The 27933-nt window shown below is 48.5% G+C and overlaps 2 protein-coding genes across 4 annotated transcripts; both read left to right on the plus strand.

Annotated features, from left to right (window-relative positions):
- Nucleotides 1-3272: 3272 nt before the first annotated feature.
- Nucleotides 3273-19756, plus strand: si:ch73-100l22.3. 2 transcript variants are annotated; one of them, XM_042318302.1, is made up of 11 exons: nt 3273-3363; nt 3668-3830; nt 4296-4424; nt 4711-6032; nt 6289-8006; nt 8320-8438; nt 12412-12528; nt 12629-12721; nt 13291-13403; nt 19347-19432; nt 19714-19756. In XM_042318302.1, exons 1-9 carry the CDS (start codon nt 3290-3292, stop codon nt 13393-13395), a joined length of 3840 nt encoding a protein of 1279 aa, XP_042174236.1. In that variant the 5' UTR covers nt 3273-3289; the 3' UTR covers nt 13396-13403; nt 19347-19432; nt 19714-19756. The 2 variants fall into 2 exon arrangements, with proteins under 2 accessions (XP_042174236.1, XP_042174237.1); XM_042318303.1 differs by having other exon boundaries at nt 3313-3402.
- A 1308-nt stretch (nt 19757-21064) lies between these two features.
- On the plus strand, nt 21065-27866 carry sirt7 (sirtuin 7). 2 transcript variants are annotated; one of them, XM_024409254.2, is made up of 10 exons: nt 21065-21143; nt 22224-22361; nt 22626-22730; nt 23277-23347; nt 24584-24656; nt 24791-24889; nt 25061-25297; nt 25545-25625; nt 25962-26068; nt 26447-27866. In XM_024409254.2, exons 1-10 carry the CDS (start codon nt 21090-21092, stop codon nt 26655-26657), a joined length of 1176 nt encoding a protein of 391 aa, XP_024265022.2. In that variant the 5' UTR covers nt 21065-21089; the 3' UTR covers nt 26658-27866. The 2 variants fall into 2 exon arrangements, with proteins under 2 accessions (XP_024265022.2, XP_024265021.2); XM_024409253.2 differs by lacking the exon at nt 21065-21143 and adding an exon at nt 21386-21787.
- The last annotated feature ends 67 nt before the right edge of the window (nt 27867-27933 follow it).

A 27933-nucleotide genomic window follows, 5' to 3' on the forward strand; every position in this document is an offset into this window, starting at 1 on the left:
GGGAGGAGGAAAGGGGGAAAGGGGAGGAGGAAAGGGGGAAAGGGGAGGAGGAAAGGGGGAAAGGGAGGAGGAAAGGGGGAAAGGGAGGGGAGGGAGGAGGAAAGGGGGGAAAGGGAGGGGAGGGAGGAGGAAAGGAGGGAAAGGGAGCAGGAAAGGGGGGGGGGGTGTTAAAAGTACAGAAACTGTTAAAACCACAGGAATGGTTGCACTGATGGTTTGATCAACCAAGAAAGTACAGAGTGCTGCAAATCTCGACTGAAAAGGTCTGATGAGAAAGAACCCTTTCCTTATCTCTTTAATGTTGAAACTCACACATCTGGCATTTAGGTGTATGTACTGTATGTAGTGATAAAAATGTAAAAATATCTATTTTGATTCTCTTTTAAATGGGCAAAAAATATATATTGTTTGACTGGTGATCTGTGAAATTGTTCTGATGCAGTTTTTGGTCCTCGTAATCTCTTCCCTCCTCCCATTTGCTTTCGTAACTTCTGATGTTGTTCTACTTTTGACTGTGGCAAGTCCTGTGGCGTTTCAACATTCTGTGAGCAATGTGTTAAGGGTTTTTGGAGAAACATTTTAATATACTCAAATTAGATAACGTAAAGCAAAGAGTGGCACCACCAAGTTATATTAGTTCAGTTTGTTTAGTTTTGATTGTTTTGTTGGTTTGTTCCTCCTCTTGTTGTCGAGCACACATGAATGTTGTCGTGGTGACTGTTGTCAAGTGAATGTCTATATATGCAAAAACTGGGTGGGGCTTGAGGAAGGAGGCGGAGCTAGAACTGCTAGAGCTTGATGAGTAGTGATGTCGTGGTTGGTGGTCTAAAAGTTGTTGTCAGCTTAATAAACTGCAGGTACAGTGTGACTGAGGTCAATATCTTTTATACAAAGTGCTTATCTATATAACCCCCCCCTCCCTCCCCCTCCCCATAACACACCACATGTTGGGTCAACTGGTGAGCATATGACTATATGACTCAGGGGTGTTTCTGTCTATGCCTCCCAAATGACACCCTATTCCCTTCATAGTGCACTACCAGGGCCCTGGGCAAAAGTAGTGCACTATAAAGGGAATTAGGTGTAATTTGGGACACAGTCTGTGTGTGTCTCCAAAGTATACAATGATCAGTGAAAAGCTATGAAAACAAGTAGTAGAGTTTGTGAATATGGGAATTATTAGTAACAAATGACCTGGAAATGTAAAAAATCTGTGTTTTGTAAAATGTTCTCTATGGGGTGTAATACATTATTATATCGCAGTGTCACAGTACTTTGTATGGGGAAACACCCTAATGTGACAGTGAGTCCATTTCATTGTAAGTATTTATTAATTGATAACTAAATTATTGTACTTTTTTTGCTATTTGTAGATAAGTAATGCTGATGTATTGGTAACCATGGGAATGAACTGTTTTGTCATCGACCCTTTAATTTATTGATGTACATACTGTATTGTTTGTTGATAAACAGTTGACTTTATTTTGTATATGACCAATAAACACAATTTGAAGAGGACAAACTGTATCTTCCCTATTGTTCCATAGTTATATAGGGGTCCAAATCACTTTGGGCTTTATAAGTCATGAGCCAGCAGACAGGCATGACAGGGACCATAGGAGTTGGCAAGTCTGCACAAACTGATCTGGGACCAGGCTATAGGCTATAATGTGACTATATGATGATGCAGACAGGCATGACAGGGACCATAGGAGTTGGCAAGTCTGCACAAACTGATCCGGGACCAGGCTATAATGTGACTATAAGATGAAATAAGTCTTTGTAGTCAGTCAATGTGAAGTCTTTTTCAAGTCCTGGTGTATTTTATAGCCTATTCTGTTGCTTTATTTTACAGTTTTGTAGTCTGCCTGAATGTCTGACGATGAGGTGTTTCTTCTGGTTCGTTCATCTTTATTTCAACTTCAAAGTCGGCATCCCAAATGGCACCCTATTCCCTTTCTTTTAGTGCACTACTCGTCAAAAGCAGTGCACTGTATAGGGAATAGGGTGCCATTTGGGACACAGGCAACTACTCGTCAAAAGCAGTGCCCTGTATAGGGAATAGGGTGCCATTTGGGACACAACCAACACCTTATTTTCTCTTTCCAGTGGAATCCAGGTAAAACTGGGGCGATCGAGGATGACTTAATTCCAGTAACCTCTCAGCGGTGGACATATTTCTGGCCCAGATATCAGTACAAAAGGGCAGAGGCTTCCGTCGCTGATCTAGACCTGGTTTATCGCTATACTGTGACGGATTGATACCTTCCTATGTGCTAAGTAGTGCACTATATAGAGAATAGGGTGCCAGGAATCAAATCAAATCAAATTTTATTGCATAGGGCTCTGGTAAAGGTTGTACACTATATAGAGAATAGGGCGCCAGGATGCATAGGGCTCTGGTAAAGGTTGTACACTATATAGAGAATAGGGCGCCAGGATGCATAGGGCTCTGGTAAAGGTTGTACACTATTATAATGAATAGGGCACCATCCTCTGTCTGCCCCAGTTCTATCAACACTATCCATCCACAACATGTATCTGACCCGGCTCCATTTTTCTCTCCCTCCATCCTCCTCTCACTGCTCACATGACCATTTGTGACCTCTTAATGACGTGAGAAACGCTTGAATAATGATTAATACATGACATTTGTGTTTAAGACCCATGGACTTCCCGTTTATGAAAGAAAAATAGAGTAACATTATGCATAGCATACATTGACCCATCGACCTTACATGGACAGATACTTCATGCGGCACATTTATATAGAATAGAAACAAACAAATACAAATAAAATGTATGTTACAATGGACATATACCTTAGTGTAGAATCATCACCATAATTGCTAAGATCAGCATTTATTTAGCTGATTCGTCAATTCATTATAAGCGGTGCAATGGACGTGCTACCAATAAACATCAAGATCTCGGTATGTAGTTTTTTAAACTGTTTTATTACTGTCCGTACAAATGAACCATATTGTGTTTACTCAACCTTTTAGCCAGTAACGTCAGTAGGTGGCAGTAGCAAATAACTGACCGAAGATTAGCTGTCTGTCAAAATACCTGGAGAGTTGTAAAATACGAAACGGAGTATGGTTTCAGCTATTTCACATGTTTGCCAACTAGCACTTTCAAAAACAGCAATATCAAGATAATACAACTAATTATCGCTAATATACACAATATATAGGTTAACTCATGACATTATAGACGTACTTAAAGTCGGACTTGGAGTTATTTTTGTGTTCAATCTTGAATCCAAATCCACCTGGTGTGTTGATCCATGACGGGATTTGTAGACGCCATGACGCTTTCCTCCAAACTGTCAGTTTGTTGTCTCGACGAGGCGGGTGAAATGTAAACATACAAATGATCTCTCTTGGAAATTCGTTTAATGTAATAGTTTTAAAGCCATTCGCTAAGCAATATTTTTTGGCGAGTGTTTGTAAACGTTGCATTCTATTAATTTAACATTGGGTTGTTTGATAAAGTTGGCGCTATTTTGATGAATGATTAGTTGACCGTTAGCTAACTTTCTAGATAACGTTAGCCGCTAGCTAGATTAGCTAACAACAAGTTAAAAAAAAACGAGTTATTTCGTGATCATCAAATAATGCATTGCTATAAAAACGAATTAACGAAACATTTCGTTTTGTTACAGAATGGAAGACTATGAAAAGTTCATACAACGCCGACTTTACGAACTGAAAAGGAAGGATAGCAACGACCACAACAAGAACCAACGCCGGACACTGGAATCACCATGTACTCGCCACGGATCATCAGCCATCCGTTTCCATGGCTCACCCATCCTTCCTCCATTGGTAAGGCTCGTGTTGCTGTATAACTCTATGGATATCACCACTTACATGTTCCATGGTATGTTGCCTGTGAGGAATGATGGAGCTAGTTATATGCTAGCCAGGGAACCAGTCTTTTTGCATGACAATTCCATACGGAGTTGGAAAGAGCAGAGACGACTGGCACCCAGGCTAGCTAGGTATTTATTGTCTTTATATTTTAACCTACTGTTGAAGTCGTTGTTAGCAAGGGCTTTTCTGTGACTATATGGTATACGCATATGACTTTCTTTTTTGGGCCTTACTAATGATATCTATCATTATTATGATATCTGTCATTATTAAGACCCGCCTCATGGCAATACAAATATTTGAGGCCCAAATGGCACCCTATTTCCAATATAAGCCCTATGGGCCCTGGTCAAAACTGGTGTACTGTAAAGGGAATAGGGGCACATAGACAAAGTCTGACTGTGTTGCCACTCCCAGCTCACAGGAGTGCAAAGAGAAGAGATGCAGAGACACAGAGAGGCAGCCAAGAGGACGATGGATAGGAGGAAGACTCAGCCCTCTGAGACGAGGATGTCCTACGTTCAGAACATTCTACACAGTGTTCAGGTAAATCCACATGGATTTGAACTCAAATAAGGCTGGTTTCCCAGACATTGATTAACATTATTGGAGAATCCCTAATTAAATATTTTTTTGGTGTATGCCGAGGCTGGGAAACGGTCCCATATAATTTAATTGTACAGTCCTGCTACTTCAGCTAACTTAATGTATTGCCTAGCCTATAAGGGGAAAAGTATGTATTTATGTCATAACAAAGTTATGATTGTTTTCATTCTTTTCCTGTTGTTCCTGGTCATGTTTTTTAATATTTGTTTTCTGTCTGGTATTCTAGCTGAGGCAAGCACCAACACTGGAGGAGTTCTTTCAGGGTGAACCAGGACTAACGGCAGCCAAAACCACCAACCTACACCACAGCAATGTCCGACAGGTTCTAGCGTCGCAGAATGATTATGTCACTGAGACCAAGGACAGCTTGCCGGGGTCGTCCTCCCCACCAACCTTAACCGTCATGCATGATGGGAAAGCAGGCATCCTTGTCCGAGGTCCTCCCATGACATCGACGGCCTACGGCGCCTTCACAACAAATCACCTTACAACTCTCCATAACACCACCACTGTGAGGGAGACCTTCCTAGATAAGCTGGTCTGTGACCCCATGACACCTTCTCTAGCTAGAGAGACAACCACACACACCAACCAGGTTGCTCCACAAACAGAGACCCGGACCAGGGAGAGACTCTTGTATGACCAGGATAAGACCACCAATGCTGAATGTGTTCTGGAGGAGGACCTGGGTTCAGGAGAAGCAACGGTGGATCCTCTAGCTGACATAAGCCACCAGTCTTCTGGGTACGCGACGTGTGAAAACGCGGAGGCCACCTGGGTCCTGAGTCGGACTGAGGCTGGGGAGAGCATTTTGTCAGGGCCCGAGGAGGGGACACCAGTTGGAACGGGGGGGTATCTCCTACACAGCACCTCTGATACAAACACAACCAAGGCATGTAATATCATCAGCCATCCTCCCATTGATGCTGAAGATCTGGAGGAGGGGTCGTCACCGTGTGACGATGACCTCATAACCGGTCGCCCCGCAGATGAGGCGAGCGTGACGTCGTCCTGGTGTAATGACGTCATACCAGACTATTTAGAGGAAGCGTTGGTGACGTGGCCTCTACAGAGCAGCGATATCACACCTCCTGTAGAAGACCGCAGAGCAAGTCACCCAGGAAAGAAGTGTAGCACTGCTAATATTGTGACTTTCCCTCAGCATCAAGCCTCATCATCACTATCAGACCGTCCTGAACCCAAGATTGTAGTGACATGTCCTCAGGCTGAGGCTTCGACACCGGACCTCTGCAAACCAGATCAGAACCAGGCGTCAGACTTAGACCTGGACCGACCGGAGGGACCATACCGGCTCAGCCTCCAGACTCTTCTAAAGAAATCCCAGGCCGCTTTGGAACGCCCCAAACCAGGCAGGAACCAGCCAGGATCAGAACCAAAGAGCCAGGCTGGAGATGTAGACTTGGACCCGGAACCAGTGGCAGGGCCGTACCGCCTCAGCCTCCAGACCCTGCTGAAGAAGTCCCAGGAGCACCGGAGACGCCAACGTCAGCTGAAGAACCAGACCAAGGCCTCTACTTGTCCTACCGGGTGAGTGTTGGATGTTATTTTATTCATCTCTTTTATTGACTTCTGTTTGTTGTGTTCAGGCAAGAGGGGCAGACATATTAGAGGTTTGAAAACCCATCTTTTAGCTAGGCTTTTAGTCAGTGGTTTTACTGTTATTTTAGACATATTTTTGTTTGTTTTCATCTCATTTTTTGTGGTCTGTTTGTTTTTTTATCTCCTTAATTTGAATGTTTTTACTGAAAAGTTTGTTGTGATTTGAAATGTTATTTTATTTTAGGACCCAGGAGGCCTCGACACACCAGAAGATGGAGGAGGAGATGAGTTTCTCAGACAAGGAGAATGAGGAGTTCCTGCAGTCAGGGAGAGTGGTGGCAGAGGGAAGGAAAACCCGGGACAGGGATTGGAGAAAGGATCATCTGGGGATGGGAGTCCAGTTTTCTGGGTCGCCACCACTAGAGATATTCCCTAAGGAAGCGTGGGTTCAACGTGAGGAGGAGAAGGCGAGGTCTAGCATTGTGGAAAGAATGGGACTCGAAAAAGGATGTCGTGAAGGAATATTGAAGGAATTGGAGGCTGGAAATGGCCCTTCACATTTGGTTGGTCTAGAAGGAGACACCCAATCTCCTCCAGGAGTGGACATTGATGCGGGCTCGGCAGTCGAAGACATCCAGCTACACCTCTCACCAGACATCACAGCAGCACCGTCAATGCTAATGGAGAACCTTCCACATCCTATCTCAGCCGATGCCTCCATAACCCAGAAATCATTCTACCTAGTCAGGGAGAAGAGCACTAGCCTGCCGAGGCCTTCCTCTCTGGGAGGTAGTAGGTTCCAGACCGTCCCTACCCCCCAGTTTAGTATGAGCCCTATCCGCTGTAAGAGTAAAGGAGACAGTGGGGGAGGAGGGCGTGGCACCCCCAAGAGGCAAATCCTGGTAAACACACCTTTGAATGTAGACAACGAGGTAGGGTCGGTGACTGGGCAGGAAAATGTTGCTTGGGACCAAAGGCATCTGCATAGAGTGCCCCTAGTGGCTGGGGATGGTATATCACAAGGCTTTACTGCTCCTACAACTCCCCTAGTGGCTGGGGATGGTACAACACCTATGCGTCGGAGCTCAGACCAGGCAGAACAGATAGCTCAGCTGGAGCTCAACCTGTCCAGCCTCAAAATACTGATCTCAGACCTGGAGTCCACACTAACAGAGACACCAGAGAGCCACCAGACACACAACAACAGCCACACTGATAATAGTAGTAACCTTACCATGGAGTTGCCACATAAATACATGGACTACCATACACCTGAGAGTCAGGCAGAGAGTAACCTTACTGACAGTGAGAAAGGAAGAGGGGATGGAGGTCAGAGGTCAGCTGGTAAGATGACGGTGGTCCCCTGTAGAGTCCAGGGGTGTGACAGCGTACCTCCATTGGTCAAGGAGGTGGAGATCACTGTTACAACAGGTTACAAAAAACAAGATGGTCGCCAGCAGCAGCCTCTTGCAGCGCGCCTCGTCACCTCCCTCACTCAGAAGAGGAGAGTTTCTGACGTGTTCCGGAAGGTTCCATATGATGTCATCAAGGTTCCGTCGGAAGTCATCAAGGTTCCGTCGGAAGTCATCAAGGTTCGGAATGACGTCAAGATTCCAGCATCACACAAAACACCTTTCTCCGTCCTCTCAGACGCCAGTAACAACCAGCACCAGCCAATGGAGTGGAAGAGTTATCCGGAGGACCCCGCCCACTTCCAATCCATCAACCAATCGTATGACGTGGACACGCCCTCAGGGCTCTGGCTCCAGGGAGGGTCAGGGTCAGAGGGGTCGTTGAAAGGTCATTACCCCGCGGGGAAGCAGCTGACCCCTGAGAACGGAGGTGGTGGTCAGGGAGGGGCGTCAAGGGCCAAACGTAGACTGGTCATGCACACGACAGAGGGGAACAGGGGAGGAGGACGAAGAGGGGTGATGGACAGGCCTCCCTCCAGTACTCCTGAAGGTAAGGCCAGCCAAGGACCACAGTGGGTTTAGATTGGGACGTCTTCCTGTCTGAGGTACGGAGGTAGAGAGACAAACATACACATAGTAATGGATGGTCATCTCAAACTTCATTCAATGTTTTCTCAATCCATTAAAAACATTCAGTGGCTCCAAACTCAAATAAGCGTTTTATGCTGTTTATTAATTCATTATAAAGGCAACAAGTGCAGAACAAACATTTGTCAATCCATAATATCCCTGAATAAGAGTCTGTAAAGCACATCAGACTCCTAGCTAGCCCTTCCTGTCTGACTGTTACCCGTCTCTCCTAGCTGCGGTGCTGTCACACAGTCAGGAGAGCCAGCAGCTGAAGCAGCTCCAGCTGACCCATGCAGGCCAGGTCAGAGCCCTGAAGGAGGAGCAGAGGAGACAGCAGCAACAACTACTGCAGGTGAGAGAGACCGCTGACCACCACCTCAATATGACCACAGTATTACTACTATAGCTACAATACTAACTACAATACAACCTCTTACAGGTTTGGGCTCAATACAATTTCAATTCCAGTCAAATCAGAAAGTAAACCAAATTCCAATTCCACATCTCCTCATTGAAAGGCTTTGAAGAGAATTGGTAATTGGAATTTCAGTGTACTTCCTGAATTGTCCAGAATTAAAAGGGAATTGACCCCAACCCTGACCTCTAAACCATTGATGAAGCAGCAACAACTACTGCAGGTGAGAGAGACCGCTGGGCCGCAATATGACCACTACACTAGCAACTCCAATAACTGTGACGTCTAACCAAGGTCACCTATAAACCCATCCAGCTGGCACCGGTATCCCTCCCTGCCTGTTTCTCTCAATCAATTCCTCTCTCTCCCTCCTTCTCTCTCTCAATTCCTCCCTCTCCCTCCTTCTCTCTCAGATTCTTACTGTTACATCAACCTTAATGTTCCTCAAAAGAGAGACAGGGATTTCAGCTGGCTCCACAGCTTGTGTAGACTGCAAACATATGCCCATTATAGGGGACCTTGAAACTCTCCTCCAGTTTTAAGGACCAGGGAGAGATTCTACTATAAATGTTTCATTGGAGCCCTAAGAGGAAGTGTGTGTGTGTGTGTGTGTGTGTGTGTGTGTGTGTGTGTGTGTGTGTGTGTGTGTGTGTGTGTGTGTGTGTGTGTGTGTGTGTGTGTGTGTGTGTGTGTGTGTGTGTGTGTGTGTGTGTGTGTGTGTGTGTGTTAAACTGAAGGACAACCAACACGTTAGCTGGCATCCATTCCTTGTATTTCAAATAAAATGTTATGCCCCGAATACAACAGGTGTAGTAGACCTTACCATGAAATGCTTACTTACAAGCCCTTAACCAACAATGCAGTTCAAGAAATAGAGTTAAGAAAATATTTACTGAATAAACGAAAGTTAAAAATAAAAAAAAATCAACGTAACACAAGAAAATGACAACAATAACGAGGCTATATACAGATGGTACCGTGTGCAGGTTAGTCAAGGTCATCTGTACATATAGGTGGGATAAAGTTGCTCTGCATAGATAAAGAGCAGTGAGTAGCAGCAGTGTAAAAACAGGTGGATTGGGGGTAGAATCTGTTAAGGAGCCTTTTGAATCGAGACTTTGCTCTCCAGTACTGCTTGTCGTGAGGTAGCAGAGAGAACAGTCTATGACCTGGGTGACTGGAGTCTTTGACCATTTTTTGGGCTTTCCTCTGACACCGCCTACTATATAGGTCCTGGATGGCAGGAAGCTTGGCCCCAAAAATGTACTGGGTCGTACGCACTACCCTCTGTAATGCCTTACGTTCAGATGCCGAGCAGTTGCCATACCAGGCGGTGATGCAACCAGTCAGGATGGTGTAACTGTAGAACGTTTTGAGGATCTGGGGCCCCATGGCAAGTCTTTTCAGTCTCCGGAGGGGGAAAAGGTGTTGTCCTGCCCTCCTCACAACTGTCTTGGTGTGTTTGGAACATGATAGTTGGTGATGTGGAAACCAATGAACTTGAAGCTCTCAACCCGCTCCACTACAGCCCCGTTGATGTTAGTGGGGGCCTGTTCGGCCCACCTTTTCCTGTAGTCCACGATCAGCTCCTTTGTCTTGCTCACATTGAGGGAGAAGTTGTTGTCCTGGCACTTCCACTGTTGTCGTCAGCAAACTTAATGATGGTGTTGGAGTCGTACCTGGCCACGCAGTTGTGGGTGAACAGGGAGTACAGGAGGGGACAATGCAAACACCCATGAGGGGCCCCCGTGTTGAGGATCAGTGTGGCAGATGTGCTGCTTACCTACCCTCACCACCTTGGGGGCGGCCTGTCAGGAAGTCCAGGATCCAGTTGCAGAGGGAGGTGTTTAGTCCCAGGGTCCTTAGCTTAGTGATGAGCTTTGAGGGCATTATGGTGTTGAACGCTGAGCTGTAGTCAATGAACAGCATTCTCACATAGGTGTTCCTTTTGTCCAGGTGGGAAGGGCAGTGTGGAGTGTGATTGAGATTGCCTCATCTGTGGATCTGTTGGGGCGGTATGTAAATTGGAGTGGGTCCAGGGTGTCCGGGAAGATGCTGTTGATGTGAGCCATGACCAGCCTTTCAAAGCACTTCATGGCTACCGATGTGAAAATCATTTAGGCAGGTTACCTTCCGTCTGTGTGTGTCTGTGTAGCTCTAACAACATCATTAACATAAAGCTGTTTAATGATAAAACCTGTCTCCTCCCCTCCCTCCATCATAGATGATGTGTTGCCTGTAACAGGAGGTTAGCTGGGCCGTGGATTGAGAGATGGAGGGAGACAGGGATGTAGGGTAGCTGGGCCGTGGATAGAGAGATGGAGGGAGACAGGGATGTAGGGTAGCTGGGCCGTGGATAGAGAGATGGAGGGAGACAGGGATGTAGGGTAGCTGGGCCGTGGATAGAGAGATGGAGGGGGTAGCTGGGCCGTGGATAGAGAGATGGAGGGACAGGGATGTAGGGTAGCTGGGCCGTGGATAGAGAGATGGAGGGAGACAGGGATGTAGGGTAGCTGGGCCGTGGATAGAGAGATGGAGGGAGACAGGGATGTAGGGTAGCTGGGCCGTGGATAGAGAGATGGAGGGAGACAGGGATGTAGGGTAGCTGGGCCGTGGATAGAGAGATGGAGGGAGACAGGGATGTAGGGTAGCTGGGCCGTGGATAGAGATGGAGGGAGACAGGGATGTAGGGTAGCTGGGCCGTGGATAGAGAGATGGAGGGAGACAGGGATGTAGGGTAGCTGGGCCGTGGATAGAGAGATGGAGGGAGACAGGGATGTAGGGTAGCTGGGCCGTGGATAGAGAGATGGAGGGAGACAGGGATGTAGGGTAGCTGGGCCGTGGATAGAGAGATGGAGGGAGACAGGGATGTAGGGTAGCTGGGATGGAAGGAAGGAGGCAGAGGGGGGATATGACACCGAAAAGGAGACGATCATTAGTTTAATTCATGAGGGGTGCTGGTTAAGTGCCAGATAGTCGCTCTGAGCGCTAATGGTCCTCTCTCTCTTTCTCTCTCTCATTCCTCTCTCTCTTTCTCTCTCTCATTCCTCTCTCTCTTTCTCTCATTCCTCTCTCTCTTTCTCTCATTCCTCTCTCTCTTTCTCTCTCTCCTCTCTCTCTCTCATTCCTCTCTCTCTCTCATTCCTCTCTCTCTTTCTCTCTCTCATTCTCTCATTCTTCTCTCTCTTTCCTTCTCTTTCCTCTCTCTCTTGCCTCTCTCTCTCATTCCTCTCTCTCTTTCTCTCTCCCTCTTTCTCTCTCTCATTCTCTCTCTCCCTCTCTGTTAGATTCTGGCCTCTCATTCCTCTCTCCCGTCTGTTAGATTACCACGTTACCAGCTACTCCAGAGTTTGTCCTTCCCTGTGTCCTCCTGCCCCACATCCAGCGCATGTCTAGGGGACAACACAACCTCCCTCCTCCCCCTCTCTTCCATCCCCCTCTCCATCCCTCTATTCTCCCCCTCAGCAGGATCCCTCCTTTCAGACCCAGACTCCCCCTCACGGGTAAATTCAATTCACACCTGACTGACTTTGTATATTTGGATCTTCAGTTTATAATCAACAAGTGAGAAGCACAACAGTTAGTTGTAGGATGATTCAAGTCAGGGTGTGTGTATGTGTGTGTTCGTATGTGTGTGTCTGTGTGTCTACAGCTACAGTTGGCCACCAGTTGAAAGGACCTTGAGAATCTGGGTGGGAAATTAATTGGTTGTCATTGACAGAATTGTTATTTCTCCTCTCGTCTCGTCCCCTCCTCTCTCCCCACCCCCCTCGTCTCGTCCCTTCCCTCTCCCCACACCCTCTTCTCTCCCCACCCCTTCTCTCTCTCTCTCTCCCCAACCCCTCCCCCCCCCCACCTCTCTCCCTCCCTCTCTCCCCACCTCTCTCCCCCCCCCCCCTCCTCTCTTCAGTCTCCCAGGTGTCTGTCTGTGTGTTATGGTCCCCTGGTGGCAGCAGCAGTGAAGGGATACCTAACCAGGAGGCTCCTACACACAGAGAGAGTGGGACAGCTGCTATGTACCATCAAGGTGACACACACAGCCCATCATGGGATTTATCAAAGATGTGATTTACGGATGTGTGTTTAATCATTTATTTTGTGTATGACTGTGTGTGTCCCTCCCTCAGGACACGCAGCAGTTCCTACAGTCCTTCCAGCCCCAGAGCCCTGGGAGAGACAGCAGGCAAGACCTGGTGCTGCAGGAGAGAGTCACACTGCAGGTAACTAACACACACTGGCGCGCACAACAGTCTCTACACACACACTGGCGTGCACAACAGTCTCTACACACACACTGGTGCGCACAACACAGTCTCTACACACACACACACACTCTGGCGTGCACAACACCGTCTCTACACCCACACACACTCTGGCGTGCACAACACCGTCTCTACACACACACACACTGGCGTGCACAACACAGTCTACACACACACTCACACTGGCACGCACAACACCAGTCTCACACACACACACACACACTGGCTGCACAACAGTCTCTCACACACACACACACTGGCGCGCACAACACTGTCTCTACACACACACACACACACACTCTGGCGTGCACAACACCGTCTCACACACACACACACACACACACACTCTGGCGTGCACAACACCGTCTCACACACACACACACACTCTGGCGTGCACAACACCGTCTCTACACACACACACTCTGGCGTGCACAACACCGTCTCTACACACACACACACACTGGCGTGCACAACACCGTCTCTACACACACAGAAGACTAATTCTCAGGAGTGGTGTTTTGTTCCAGCTCCGCCGGCGCGTTATGAGGTCCAGGACATCTTCTGTCTGTCAGCAGGAGACAGGATGCAGATCATCAGCTGGGACAGACAGCTGGCCAGGGACAGAGAGATGAAACACAAGGTAACCACGGGGGGACACACTGAAACACAAGACCAGGGGGGCAGGGAGATGAAACACAAGGTAACCATCAGGGGGGCAGACAGCTGGACAGGGACAGGGAGATGAAACACAAGGTAACCACGGGGGGGGGGGGGACAGGGAGATGAAACACAAGGTAACCACGGGGGGACAGGGAGATGAAACACAAGGTAACCATGGGGGGGGGGAGATGAAACACAAGGTAACCACTGGGGGGGGCAGGGAGATGAAACACAAGGTAACCAGGGGGGCAGGGAGATGAAACACAAGGTAACCACAGGGGGGGGGCAGGGAGATGAAACACAAGGTAACCACGGGGGGGGCAGGGAGATGAAAGGCTGAGAGGGGCAGGGAGATGAAACACAAGGTAACCACTGGGGGGGGCAGGGAGATGAAACACAAGGTAACCATCAGGGGGGCAGACAGCTGGACAGGGACAGGGAGATGAAACGCAAGGTAACCACGGGGGCAGGGAGGGGGGACAGGGAGATGAAACACAAGGTAACCATCGGGGGGGGGGACAGGGAGATGAAACGCAAGGTAACCATGGGGGCAGGGAGGGGTAACCCGGGGGAACAGGGAGATGAAACACAAGGTAACCACGGGGGGGACAGGGAGATGAAACACAAGGTAACCACAGGCTGGGGGGACAGGGAGATGAAACACAAGGTAACCACCACAGGGGGGACAGGGAGATGAAACGCAAGGTAACCACGGGGGGACAGGGAGATGAAACACAAGGTAACCACTCGGGGGGGGCAGGGAGATGAAACACAAGGTAACCACAGGGGGGGGCAGGGAGATGAAACACAAGGTAACCACGGGGGGGGCAGGGAGATGAAACGCAAGGTAACCACAGGGGGGCAGGGGGACAGGGACAGGGAGATGAAACACAAGGTAACCACAGGGGGGGGAACAGGGAGATGAAACACAAGGTAACCAGGGGGGGCAGGGAGATGAAACACAAGGTAACCACAGGGGGGGTCAGGGAGATGAAACACAAGGTAACCACGGGGGGGGGCAGGGAGATGAAACACAAGGTAACCACGGGGGGGCAGGGAGATGAAGACACAAGGTAACCACGGGGGAGGAGATGAAACACAAGGTAACCATGGGGGGGGGAACAGGGAGATGAAACGCAAGGTAACCAGGGGGACAGGGAGATGAAACGCAAGGTAACCAGGGGGGGGAGGGGCAGGGAGATGAAACGCAAGGTAACCGGGGGGGGCAGGGAGATGAAACACAAGGTCCCTCGGGGGGACAGGGAGATGAAAAGCAAGGTAACCAGGGGGGGAACAGAGAGATGAAACACAAGGTAAGGGGGGGGACAGAGAGATGAAACACAAGGTAACCACGGGGGGGGGGACAGAGAGATGAAACACAAGGTAACCACGGGGGGGGCACAAGGTAACCACGGGGGGGGGGGGGGACAGGGAGATGAAACACAAGGTAACCACGGGGGGGGGGGGGACACGGGGGGGAGATGAAACACAAGGTAACCAGGGCAGACAGCTGGGGGGCAGGGAGATGAAACGCAAGGTAACCACGGGGGGGACAGGGAGATGAAACACAAGGTAACCACAGGGGGACAGGGAGATGAAACACAAGGTAACCACAGGGGGGCAGGGAGATGAAACACAAGGTAACCACAGGGGGGGCAGGGAGATGAAACACAAGGTAACCACAGGGGGGGGGGCAGGGAGATGAAACACAAGGTAACCACGGGGGGACAGAGAGATGAAACACAAGGTAACCACGGGGGGGGGCAGGGAGATGAAACACAAGGTAACCACGGGGGGGCAGGGAGATGAAACACAAGGTAACCATGGGGGGGGCAGGGAGATGAAACGCAAGGTAACCACGGGGGGGGGACAGGAGATGAAACACAAGGTAACCACGGGGGGGCAGGGAGATGAAACGCAAGGTAACCACGGGGGGGGCAGGGAGATGAAACACAAGGTAACCACGGGGGGGGGAACAGGAGATGAAACACAAGGTAACCATCAGGGGGGGGACAGGGAGATGAAACAGGGAGATGCAAGGTAACCGGGGGGAGGGGCAGGGAGATGAAACGCAAGGTAACCACGGGGGGACACAGATGAAACGCAAGGTAACCGGGGGGGACAGGGAGATGAAAAGCAAGGTAACCGGGGGGGGAACAGGGAGATGAAACACAAGGTAACCTGGGGGGGACAGGAGATGAAACACAAGGTAACCACGGGGGGGACAGAGAGATGAAACACAAGGTAACACGGGGGGGCAGGGAGATGAAACACAAGGTAACCATCGGGGGGGGAAGGGAGATGAAACACAAGGTAACCAGGGGGCAGGGAGATGAAACACAAGGTAACCACGGGGGGGGGGGCAGGGAGATGAAACACAAGGTAACCACAGACAGCTGGGGGGCAGGGAGATGAAACACAAGGTAACCACGGGGGGGGGGCAGGGAGATGAAACGCAAGGTAACCACAGGGGGGGGTCAGGGAGATGAAACAAGGTAACCACGGGGGGCAGGGAGATGGGGGACAGGGAGATGAAACACAAGGTAACCAGCTGGGGGCAGGGAGATGAAACACAAGGTAACCACGGGGGGGGCAGGGAGATGAAACACAAGGTAACCACGGGGGGCAGGGAGATGAAACACAAGGTAACCACGGGGGGGGGATGAAACACAAGGTAACCAGGGAGATGAAACACAAGGTAACCAGGGGGGGGAACAGAGAGATGAAACACAAGGTAACCACGGGGGGGACAGGAGATGAAACACAAGGTAACCACGGGGGGACAGAGAGATGAAACACAAGGTAACCACGGGGGGGCAGGGAGATGAAACACAAGGTAACCACGGGGGGGGGGGGACAGGGAGATGAAACACAAGGTAACCACGGGGGGGGGGGGACAGGGAGATGAAACACAAGGTAACCAGGGTGGGGGGGCAGGGAGATGAAACACAAGGTAACCACGGGGGGGCAGGGAGATGAAACACAAGGTGGGGGGGGACAGGGAGATGAAACACAAGGTAACCACAGGGGGGCAGGGAGATGAAACACAAGGTAACCACAGGGGGCAGGGAGATGAAACACAAGGTAACCACTGGGGGGGACAGGGAGATGAAACGCAAGGTAACCACGGGGGGGGGACAGGGAGATGAAACACAAGGTAACCGGGGGGGGGGGGGCAGGGAGATGAAACGCAAGGTAACCACGGGGGGGGGGGCAGGGAGATGAAACGCAAGGTAAATGGGGGGGACAGGGAGATGAAACGCAAGGTAACCAGGGGGGGGACAGGGAGATGAAACGCAAGGTAACCGGGGGGGGGGCAGGGAGATGAAACGCAAGGTAACCACGGGGGGGGGGCAGGGAGATGAAACGCAAGGTAACCACGGGGGGGGACAGGGAGATGAAACACAAGGTAACCCAGGGGGGGGGGGACAGGGACAGGGAGATGAAACACAAGGTAACCAGGGGGGGGGCAGGGAGATGAAACGCAAGGTAACCACGGGGGGGGGACAGGGAGATGAAACACAAGGTAACCACGGGGGGGGGCAGGGAGATGAAACACAAGGTAACCACAGGGGGGGGGGGCAGGGAGATGAAACACAAGGTAACCACGGGGGGGGGGCAGGGAGATGAAACACAAGGTAACCACAGGGGGGGCAGGGGGGGGGGGGCAGGGAGATGAAACGCAAGGTAACCACGGGGGGGGCAGGGAGATGAAACACAAGGTAACCACGGGGGGGGCAGGGAGATGAAACGCAAGGTAACCACGGGGGGGACAGGAGATGAAACACAAGGTAACCACGGGGGGGGGCAGGGAGATGAAACACAAGGTAACCAGGGGGGGGACAGGGAGATGAAACGCAAGGTAACCACGGGGGGACAGGGGGGGACACGGGGGGGGACAGGGAGATGAAACACAAGGTAACCCAGGGGGGGGGGGGGACAGGGAGATGAAACACAAGGTAACCACGGGGGGGGGGAGATGGGACGGGGGGCAGGGAGATGAAACACAAGGTAACCACGGGGGGCAGGGAGATGAAACGCAAGGTAACCACGGGGGGGCAGGGAGATGAAACACAAGGTAACCACGGGGGGGGAACAGGGAGATGAAACGCAAGGTAACCACGGGGGGGGACAGGGAGATGAAACGCAAGGTAACCAGGGGGGGGACAGGGAGATGAAACACAAGGTAACCGGGGGGGGGGCAGGGAGATGAAACGCAAGGTAACCACGGGGGGGCAGGGAGATGAAACACAAGGTAACCACGGGGGGGCAGGGAGATGAAACACAAGGTAACCGGGGGGAGGGGCAGGGAGATGAAACGCAAGGTAACCACGGGGGGGGCAGGGAGATGAAACACAAGGTAACCACGGGGGGGCAGGGAGATGAAAAGCAAGGTAACCATGGGGGGGGACAGGGAGATGAAACACAAGGTAACCACGGGGGGGGACAGGGACAGGGAGATGAAACACAAGGTAACCATGGGGGGCAGGGAGATGAAACACAAGGTAACCACAGGGAGATGAAAGACAAGGGGGGGACAGGGAGATGAAACACAAGGTAACCACGGGGGGGGGGGGGACAGGGAGATGAAACACAAGGTAACCAGACAGGGGGGCAGGGAGATGAAACGCAAGGTAACCACAAGGGGGGAACAGGGAGATGAAACGCAAGGTAACCAGGGGGGACAGGGAGATGAAACGCAAGGTAACCGGGGGGAGGGGCAGGGAGATGAAACGCAAGGTAACCACGGGGGGGGCAGGGAGATGAAACGCAAGGTAACCGGGGGGGACAGGGAGATGAAAAGCAAGGTAACCGGGGGGACAGGGAGATGAAAAGCAAGGTAACCAGGGGGAACAGAGAGATGAAACACAAGGTAACCACGGGGGGGGGGCAGGGAGATGAAAAGCAAGGTAACCGGGGGGGGAACAGAGAGATGAAACACAAGGTAACCAGGGGGGGACAGAGAGATGAAACACAAGGTAACCACGGGGGGGGACAGAGAGATGAAACACAAGGTAACCATGGGGGGGGGGCAGACAAACATTTCAAGAACATTGGGAGACGGCGACACTCCAAAATGTAAAATAGTTTTTATTTTTGTCCATCAGGCTGACGCGTTTTGGCAGTTAAACCTTGCATCAGAGCATCAAGACGTTTTTTATTTAAAAAATGCCTTTATTTCACCAGGTGGCCAGTTGAGAACAAGTTCTCATTTACAACTGCGACCTGGCCAAGATAAAGCAAAGCAGTGCGACACAAACAACAACAGAGTTACACATGGAGTAAACAAGCGTACAGTCAATAACACAATAGAAAAAGTCTATATACAGTGAGTGCAAATGAGGTGAGATAAGGGAGTTAAGGCAATAAGTAGGCCACGGTGGCGAAGTAATTACAATATAGCAATTAAACACTGGAGTGGTAGATGTGCAGAAGATGAATGTGCAAAATACACTGTTTTTTTATGCAAGTGAACTTGTGGATACCATTTTTATGTCTCTGTCCATTAGGAAGGAAGTTAGAGGTGGTTTTGCTAGCAGATACCATAGACCTCCAGTCGTTATGCTAACGCTAGTTAGAAATTGCTCTAGCATTAGTGAGCAACATCTTTCAAACTGCACACGGAGACATGACCTCATCAGACTGGGGAAGTAGACAAAGGGCCTCACAGCCGAAATGCCCAACTATCTCTACGTTAACACTACAATCGCCCTCTAAACCCGACAAATAGCATTTAGGTATCATGATGACATTTGAGATATTTTGGGACACAATTAGTGACTTCCTAGTGCACAATAAAGCCTCCAACATGAGATGCTTTGGGGTCTGGATAGAAAGATTAGGATTGAATGTAGAACAAATACATCAGCATACACAAATTTAAGGAGTGTTTGTGTGTGTGCGTGCGTGTGTGGGTCCACAGACTGGGGAAACGGGGTCGACCAGGAGGAAGAGTTCTCTGTCAGCTGCTACACAGAAAGCCCTGGAGAGGAAGAGAGGAGTCATGATGTGAGTCCTGTAATAGAAAATGTGTCACTAGACTAGATAGTTATTGTATATAAAACAGGCATTGTCAGAGCAAAACAAGTGTATGACTTGTATGTTCAGGGTTATCTGCACAAGGTTAGGGTTGTGTTAATAACATGTTTGGTTATAGAAGAGCCATACTTCTACCAAGCTAATACAGCCCAGGCAGTGACTACTGCCCACCATAGTGATATTATGATACTAGTAAAAGAGTCCTACTGTCTCACTAATCAACCTATTGTTCCCCTCTCTTCTCCCATCAGGAGGAAAACGGCAGAGAGGCAGAGGGGGACTGGAGCTGGGGTTGTAGCTGGCCAGAAGGGCCCTCTGGCTGGGGCAGAGGGGACTGGAGCTGGGGTTGTAGCTGGCCAGAAGGGCCCTCTGGCTGGGGCAGAGGGGACTGGAGCTGGGGTTGTAGCTGGTCAGAAGGGCCCTCTGGCTGGGGCAGAGGGGACTGGAGCTGGGGTTGTAGCTGGCCAGAAGGGCCCTCTGGCTGGGGCAGAGGGGAACGTCGTGAAACGGATGCGTGGGTCTTTTCGACCCAACCCTCAAAGGGTCCCCAAGACCACCCAGTCCCGCAGATCTCGGTGAAGATGGTCTACTTATCAGGCTAGACTGGACCGGAACTGGGTCGTGTTCATTTTGGCACTGTGTAGCAAAACATTTTGCACAGGAGAACAAAAACGAGTGTTTCTTATTGGACAAGTTCAGGGTCATATTCATTAGTGAAAATGTTTTGGAAAACGACAACAAGCGTTTCTTATTGGACAAGTTCAGGTAGTCCCTCCCTTGACCCAGGTAATGAATACTGTTGATACCTAAAAAGATATACACACACAATCCATCTCACTTAACCCTAAAACAATAGGCCCCTATGGGCCCTGGTCAAAAGTAGTGCACTATAAAGGGTTGCCATTTGGGACGCTTCCATAGTGTTTCTTGCTAACCAGTGGACATCTGGAAAGTATTGTATTTTAACTGGATTGTATTCTACAAAGTCACAACTCACTGCATTCAAATGCATCTTAGCTACTACATGCTGTATGTGACAATCTATTCTTACCACAAGACCTCAGGACTTGTTTTTGGACACACTGTTTGTCATATGTTAGTTTTACACATTTTATACTATTTATATTTCCTATACCAATTTGTGGTACGGTATTGGGATGGCAATGCAACCAAAGCCCAGAAAACCCAAGTCTATATTTGAAGGTCTGTTCTGAGTGTTCATCTTTCCTACTGTTTTTGTTCTAAATTATTTAGAAGTGTTTTTTAATAAATGTTTTTTTAAATAAAAAATGTACTTGTCAGGTTGGTTTAATGAAAACTGAACAAAAATATAAACACAACATTCAACAATTAAAGATATTACTGAGTTAAGAGTTCATATAAGGAAATCAGTCAATTGAAATGAATTCATGGGGTCTTAATCTATGGATTTCACATGACTGGGCAGGGGCACAGCCATGGGTGGGCCTGGAGGGCATAGGCCTCCCAATTGGGAGCCAATCAGAATGAGTTTTTTCCCCACAAAAGGGCTTTAATACAAACAAATACTCAGTTTCATCAGTTGATCTCAGATGATCCCCCAGGTGAAGAAGCCAGATGTGGAGGACCTGGGCTGGTGTGGTTACACATGCTCTACGGTTGGGAGGCCAGTTGGATGGACTGCCAAATTCTCTTAAATGATGTGAGGTGGCTTATGGTAGAGAAATTAACATTCAATTTTCTGGCAACAGCTCTGGTGGACATCCCTGCAGTCACATGCCAATTGCATGCTCCTTTGAAACTTGAGACATCTGTGGTCTTGTGTGACAAAACCGCACACTTTAGAGTGTCCATCTATTGTCCCCAGCAGAAGGTGCACCTGTGTAATGATCATGCTCTTTAATCAGCTTGATGTGCCACACCTGACAGGTAGATGTATTATCTTGGCAGAGGAGAAATGCTCACTAACAGGGATGTAAACAAATTTGTGCGAAATAAGCTTTTTGTGCGTATGTAACATGTCTAGGCTCTTATCTCAGCTCATGAGACCAACACTTTACATGTTGCATTTATATTTTTGTTCGGTATAGTTTTAAAATTAATTTCTGAGTTCTAGTAAACGTTAATATTGTGAGAACGCCAGTGGGCGCAGTTTTTTTCGAAAGCTACATTTGGCCTATTCGACGACATCCGTCCACAGCTGTCGTTGGTTTGTCTGTCTGTGATTCCACGTCTGTGAGAATGGAAGAGGAACCAGACACAGGCGCGTCTTCCCGGGATGAGAGAAAAGCTAAAGAGAAGGCTGAAATACTGCAAAGGGAAATGCAGCGGAAGAGTTTCAAACTGGTCAGAGGAGAGACTGGAGATTTGTGTAGTCCACTGTTTACAAGCTAGCTAGATGTTATGCTAGCCGGCTAGCAAGCTACACCGGCGGCTTGCAAAATAACACTTATTGCAATGCATTGCAACGTTTAACAATGTTGAACTTTGGATAAAACTCTGACAGTGTTCGTACCGAGTGACATTGTCAAGAGTAGATATTGCCCATTCATTTATTCCAAAGTTAGTAACTATTGCATTCCTTTGCGTCATTCTCAATGTAAAATAAGCAGCTGACAATGACTACCGAAATGTTCAGGGCTCATATAAAGCTTCTCCGAGTAGGAGTAGGATCAGTTTTCCCTATTAGATCACATGGACAGGGGGCACCTGATCCTAGATCAGCACTCCTACGCTTTATACAATTTGTACATGTAATTATCTATCGTCACCTCCTTTCCAGGTAGCTAAGATCCTGAAGAAGCAGGAGAGTGAGCGGACACAGGAGGAGTCTGCGGATCTACTTCTGCACCAGGACACCGTACAGGAGCTGTGTTTGCGGCAGGTCCGCAGGAACGTTCTAAAGAGGAAGCAAGAAGAGGTCGGGTTGACGCGTCTTTAGAACTGCCCAATAACACAGCCTGGTTATAGATCTGTTTGGGCGATCTTCCCAACTGCTTGTCACTTCAAACATGGCACAAACAGACTGGCACCCAGGCTACCAATAACATGGTCTAAGTGGCGCGCTCTCTCCTTGTCTCATGTCTTCAGTCTTTACTGACCTGAAACACCAGGCTAGGAGGGGTGACTATTAGCATGGCATGGCATTTGCTTGATATGTCTCTCTGTCTTTGTGCTGTTGTAGGTATTTGATGATACAGAGGACCTGAGGTGTAAAGTGGGACAGTTGGCTGAGGCAGTCAGACAGGCTCAACACCTGGTTATCTACACTGGAGCCGGGATCAGTACGGTAAATACCGGGGCTCTGTATTTCACACTATTATTACTTAATGCAGTAAACAATACTATGGCTGTGCTCCACTGGTCTAAGGGCCAGTTTATTTATACTATCATGTCAACTCACTGTCATGCCAACCAAATATTTGACAGCAGTGGAGTTGGCAAGAGCACAATCAGATCTGGGGTCAGGGTATAACTTTGTTCTGGGGTGTGTTCACAGGAACCGAATGGCCAAAAGGGGAGGGACTAACCTGAACCAAAATGAAATGCTTGTTTTCATTGCGAAACGTTTTCTACGGTGTGCACTTATATAGCCTTTTTCAAATCTCTCCTCGGGGACCCCTGGTCGTTCTTGAACTTTTCCAGAGGTAGCACACCTTTTTCAACTTACAGGAGCTATTAGGGTTAAGGGCCTTGCTCAATGGCACATCGGCAGATTTTTCACCTAGTCTGCTCGGAGTTTCGAACCAGCGACCTTTCCGGTTACTGGCCCAATTGGCTAGGCTACCTGTCACCCATCATGACGAGTGACGTGTTTCTGTGTCATGTTTTGCAGGCAGCGTCCATCCCAGACTACAGGGGACCAAATGGGGTTTGGACACAGCTACAGAAGGGCAGAGCTGTCAGGTGAGACAGGCTGGAGTACACAAGATGGCATCTTCATCATACTGCATGTAATTAGGTCAACAAGAGGGCAACTTCATCATACTGCATGTCATTAGGTCAACAAGAGGGCAACTTCGTCATACTGCATGTCATTAGGTCAACAAGAGGGCAACTTCGTCATACTGCATGTCATTAGGTCAACAAGAGGGCAACTTCGTCATACTGCATGTCATTAGGTCAACAAGAGGGCAACTTCGTCATACTGCATGTCATTAGGTCAACAAGAGGGCAACTTCGTCATACTGCATGTCATTAGGTCAACAAGAGGGCAACTTCATGTCATACTGCATGTCATTAGGTCAACAAGAGGGCAACTTCATCATACTGCATGTCATTAGGTCAACAAGAGGGCAACTTCATCATACTGCATGTCATTAGGTCAACAAGAGGGCAACTTCATTAGGTCATACTGCATGTCATTAGGTCAACAAGAGGGCAACTTCATCATACTGCATGTCATTAGGTCAACAAGAGGGCAACTTCATCATACTGCATGTCATTAGGTCAACAAGAGGGCAACTTCATCATACTGCATGTCATTAGGTCAACAAGAGGGCAACTTCATCATACTGCATGTCATTAGGTCAACAAGAGGGCAACTTCATCATACTGCATGTCATTAGGTCAACAAGAGGGCAACTTCATCATACTGCATGTCATTAGGTCAACAAGAGGGCAACTTCATCATACTGCATGTCATTAGGTCAACAAGAGGGCAACTTCATCATACTGCATGTCATTAGGTCAACAAGAGGGCAACTTCATCATACTGCATGTCATTAGGTCAACAAGAGGGCAACTTCATCATACTGCATGTCATTAGGTCAACAAGAGGGCAACCATACTGCATGTCATTAGGTCAACAAGAGGGCAACCATACTGCATGTCATTAGGTCAACAAGAGGGCAACCATACTGCATGTCATTAGGTCAACAAGAGGGCAACCATACTGCATGTCATTAGGTCAACAAGAGGGCAACCATACTGCATGTCATTAGGTCAACAAGAGGGCAACCATACTGCATGTCATTAGGTCAACAAGAGGGCAACCATACTGCATGTCATTAGGTCAACAAGAGGGCAACCATACTGCATGTCATTAGGTCAACAAGAGGGCAACCATACTGCATGTCATTAGGTCAACAAGAGGGCAACTTCGTCATGCTGCATGTCATTAAGTCATCTCTCTCTCAACAGCTCGTCAGACCTGAGTGAAGCAGAACCTACTCTTACACACATGTGTATCAGGATGCTGCATGAGGAGAACATGGTCAGTGAGCTGGTTGTGTGTCGTCATGGACCTTGTGCTTGTAGCTTCGTCCGATAATTGAAAGGTTTTGAGGTGTCTGTATGATGACTTCCAACATGTGTTTGGCATTCGTGTGTGTGTGTGTGTGTGTGCAGGTGCAGCACGTAGTGTCTCAGAACTGTGATGGGCTCCACCTGCGTAGCGGTCTTCCCAGACACACCCTCTCTGAGCTGCACGGCAACATGTTCATCGAGGTAGGACACACACATTCTCAATACATACAGTATATACTACATACAGTATATACTGCATACAGTATATCAGTATATACTACATACTGTATATACTACGTACAGTATATACTACGTACAGTATGTTCCACCTAAAGAACTCACTGTATTATTCTGACATTTCCTGTTTTACAGGTGTGTACTTCCTGTTCCCCGGTGAGGGAGTTTGTGCGACTCTTTGACGTGACGGAGCGCACCGCGAGGCACCGGCACGGAACGGGGCGGCGGTGCGCCCACTGCGGGGGCGAGCTCAGGGACACCATCGTACATTTCGGGGAGAGGGGCACCCTGGAGCAGCCTCTCAACTGGAGGGGGGCATCGAACGCTGCTGAGAGGGCTGACGTTATCCTCTGCCTGGGCTCCAGTCTGAAGGTAAGGACCACATGTACTAACACACAGCATCAATAAAGCCTGAAGGTAAGGACTGTCAGGATGAATAGACTAAAACAGAGTGCTGCCACCTCACAGGACAATGAAATTAAATGCAAAATGAAATAGGACTTCTGTGAATATTGAATAGAATTGAGTGTTTTTTTAGTTGTAGAACCTTGACTGGCTCCTCCTACTTCGTTTGTATGTCATCAGTGTGGTTAGACTGATCTTTCCATCTCGTTACCAGGTGCTGAAGAAGTATGGCTGTCTATGGAGCATGAATAGACCTGCTATCAGGAGACCCAAACTCTATATCGTCAATCTACAGGTCATCTTGCTACTACTTACCCATGATCCAGCGTATCCCAATCCTGGTCCCTGGCATTGCCCCAGCATTAACATATTCATGATTAGTGCTGGATGATGCTGTTTTAATTGCACCTCTTTGGGCCCCCGGGACCAGGATTGGGAAACACTGACTTGAACCAATAAAGCCTTTGTGTTTGAGTTGAATCTTGATCATTCAATGTAGTTTCACTTAGTTCTCCCACAGAGATGGGGTCCTGGTCACAAGTAGTGCACTATAAGGGGTCCTGGTCACAAGTAGTGCACTATAAAGGGAATGGGGTAGCGCTGATTGATGATGACCTCTGTCTTGTTTTAGTGGACACCTAAAGACGACCTGGCCACGCTGAAGATCCATGGGAAATGTGACGACGTGATGCGTCTCCTTATGGAGCAGCTGAACATTCAGATCCCTGCCTACAACCAGTAAGACCTGTCTCAAAACACACACCTCGGCTGTCTTCACTGGGAAGCAAACTGGTTGGAACGGGGAGGGACATACCTCAACTTGTTGTTGCCAAAAAGTTTTCCGTTGCAAATAGTTATTTTGAAAAAATTGAACCATTATTTAACTAGGCAAGTGGTGATTAGTTGAATGTTATGGTGTTGAATCGGGTGCGTTTGTCCTCGCCTTTTAAATTGCACTGCTTTGGGTTCCCAGGACCAAGATTGGAAACCACTGACTTGAACCAATAAAGCCTGAGTTACAGAGTTGAATGCTATTAGTTATGCTATGGTGTGCACTAATGAATACACCCCACCTGGATCACCCTGACTGACTCATTCCTAACTGCCCTTCCTCAGGACAGAGGACCCTGTACTCAGCTTGGCCACGCCGCTGAGACCAGAAGAGGAGGACAGTTACACTCGTAAACTCATAGCTCCGCCCGCTGGCGGGAAGGACTGCTCACCAGACTCCCTGGGACAGGGTGGAGGAACAGCCGTACAAGGAGGCTGGTTCGGACGAGGATACTCCAAAGGGAGGAAGAGGAAGAGGAGGAAGATGGTGGTGTAGCAGAACGTTAATCATAGTAGAAATTTGACACACGATTCTCCATCTCCTTTTTGTTCTGATTGGTTGTTTTGAAATGGACCTTGTTAGTAAGGAAGACGTACCAACAGAAAGAAGTGAGGGGGGAAAACCTCACTAAGATGGAGCTGTTTGTGATGCAGAGTATTATGGCGTATTACTATGGTTTCAGATACTACCTCTTTAAGCCTGAGGGAGCATCCTAATAATCTCTCCTTTCTGGTCGTCACTACTTACCACAGCTGCAAAGTCAAACCCTGCCTCTTTCCACAATTTAAAATGTCATTTTAACCCTAACCACACTGCTAACCTTATCCCTAACCTTAAATTATAACCAAAAATACCCCCCCCCAAAAAAAAAAATTATGTATGATATAGCCAATTTTGACTTTGTGGTTGTGCTATCTAGTGGAAACTTCTCCTGAAGTGTGCACTTGTTTACTTCCCGTCATGGATTTAAATGAAAATGACCGGTATTTGGAAACTCCCTCTGATGCCTACACTAATCCAATGCTTTTAAGTTTGCGGGGAGTAGTGAACACTTCAGGAGGAGAGATTATTGGGCTGTAAACCTAAGAGTTTGGTTTTTCAATTGAATGGTGCTTTTATGTAGTTTCATAGGAGTGGTGTTTTGTGTTTGTTACATGCACAGCACCTTACTAACTTTCCTCAGGGTTGCCGTCGGCGATGCCATCCTATTACAGTACAGCACATTCATGGCATTAGTATCTGTCATTGGATGGTGTTATTGTCAGGCATTTGGTTTTACAATAATGGAAGTGTGAATTTAGGGTTTGTCCCAAATGGCAACCTATTCTCTATGGGTCCTGGTCAAAAGTAGAACACTACATGGGGAAGAGGGTACCATTTGGGATGGAATCTCAGTGTTAAATGTTGTGTTTTCTTGGTGCTACACATCAGTGTTCTCCCCTAAAGAATAGAAGAGTCGCTGCGCCTCCTTGTGGACTGGCTACGCCACTATGGAAACACTTGACAAATAATATGACTTGTATTTCTTTTTTTGAATTATAAACCAGGTTTCCATTCAACCGTTTTATATGTTATTACATATGGAAGACAAGGTGGGATCTTTGTCTGTAAAATGTGTTATGGAGGAAATGTCGCGTAAACGCTTTTATGAGCAAATATTGATTTAATAGCCGTCGTATTAAAGTTAACTTAGTGAGAAGACCACTTCTGTAACCGCCTGACTAAGACTCGTTAGGAAATCATGCCGTTTACTAGACTACAGATGAAATAA

Source organism: Oncorhynchus tshawytscha, unplaced genomic scaffold (assembly GCF_018296145.1).
Source record: "Oncorhynchus tshawytscha isolate Ot180627B unplaced genomic scaffold, Otsh_v2.0 Un_contig_4324_pilon_pilon, whole genome shotgun sequence".
In the NCBI taxonomy this organism is placed as follows: Eukaryota; Metazoa; Chordata; class Actinopteri; order Salmoniformes; family Salmonidae; genus Oncorhynchus; species Oncorhynchus tshawytscha.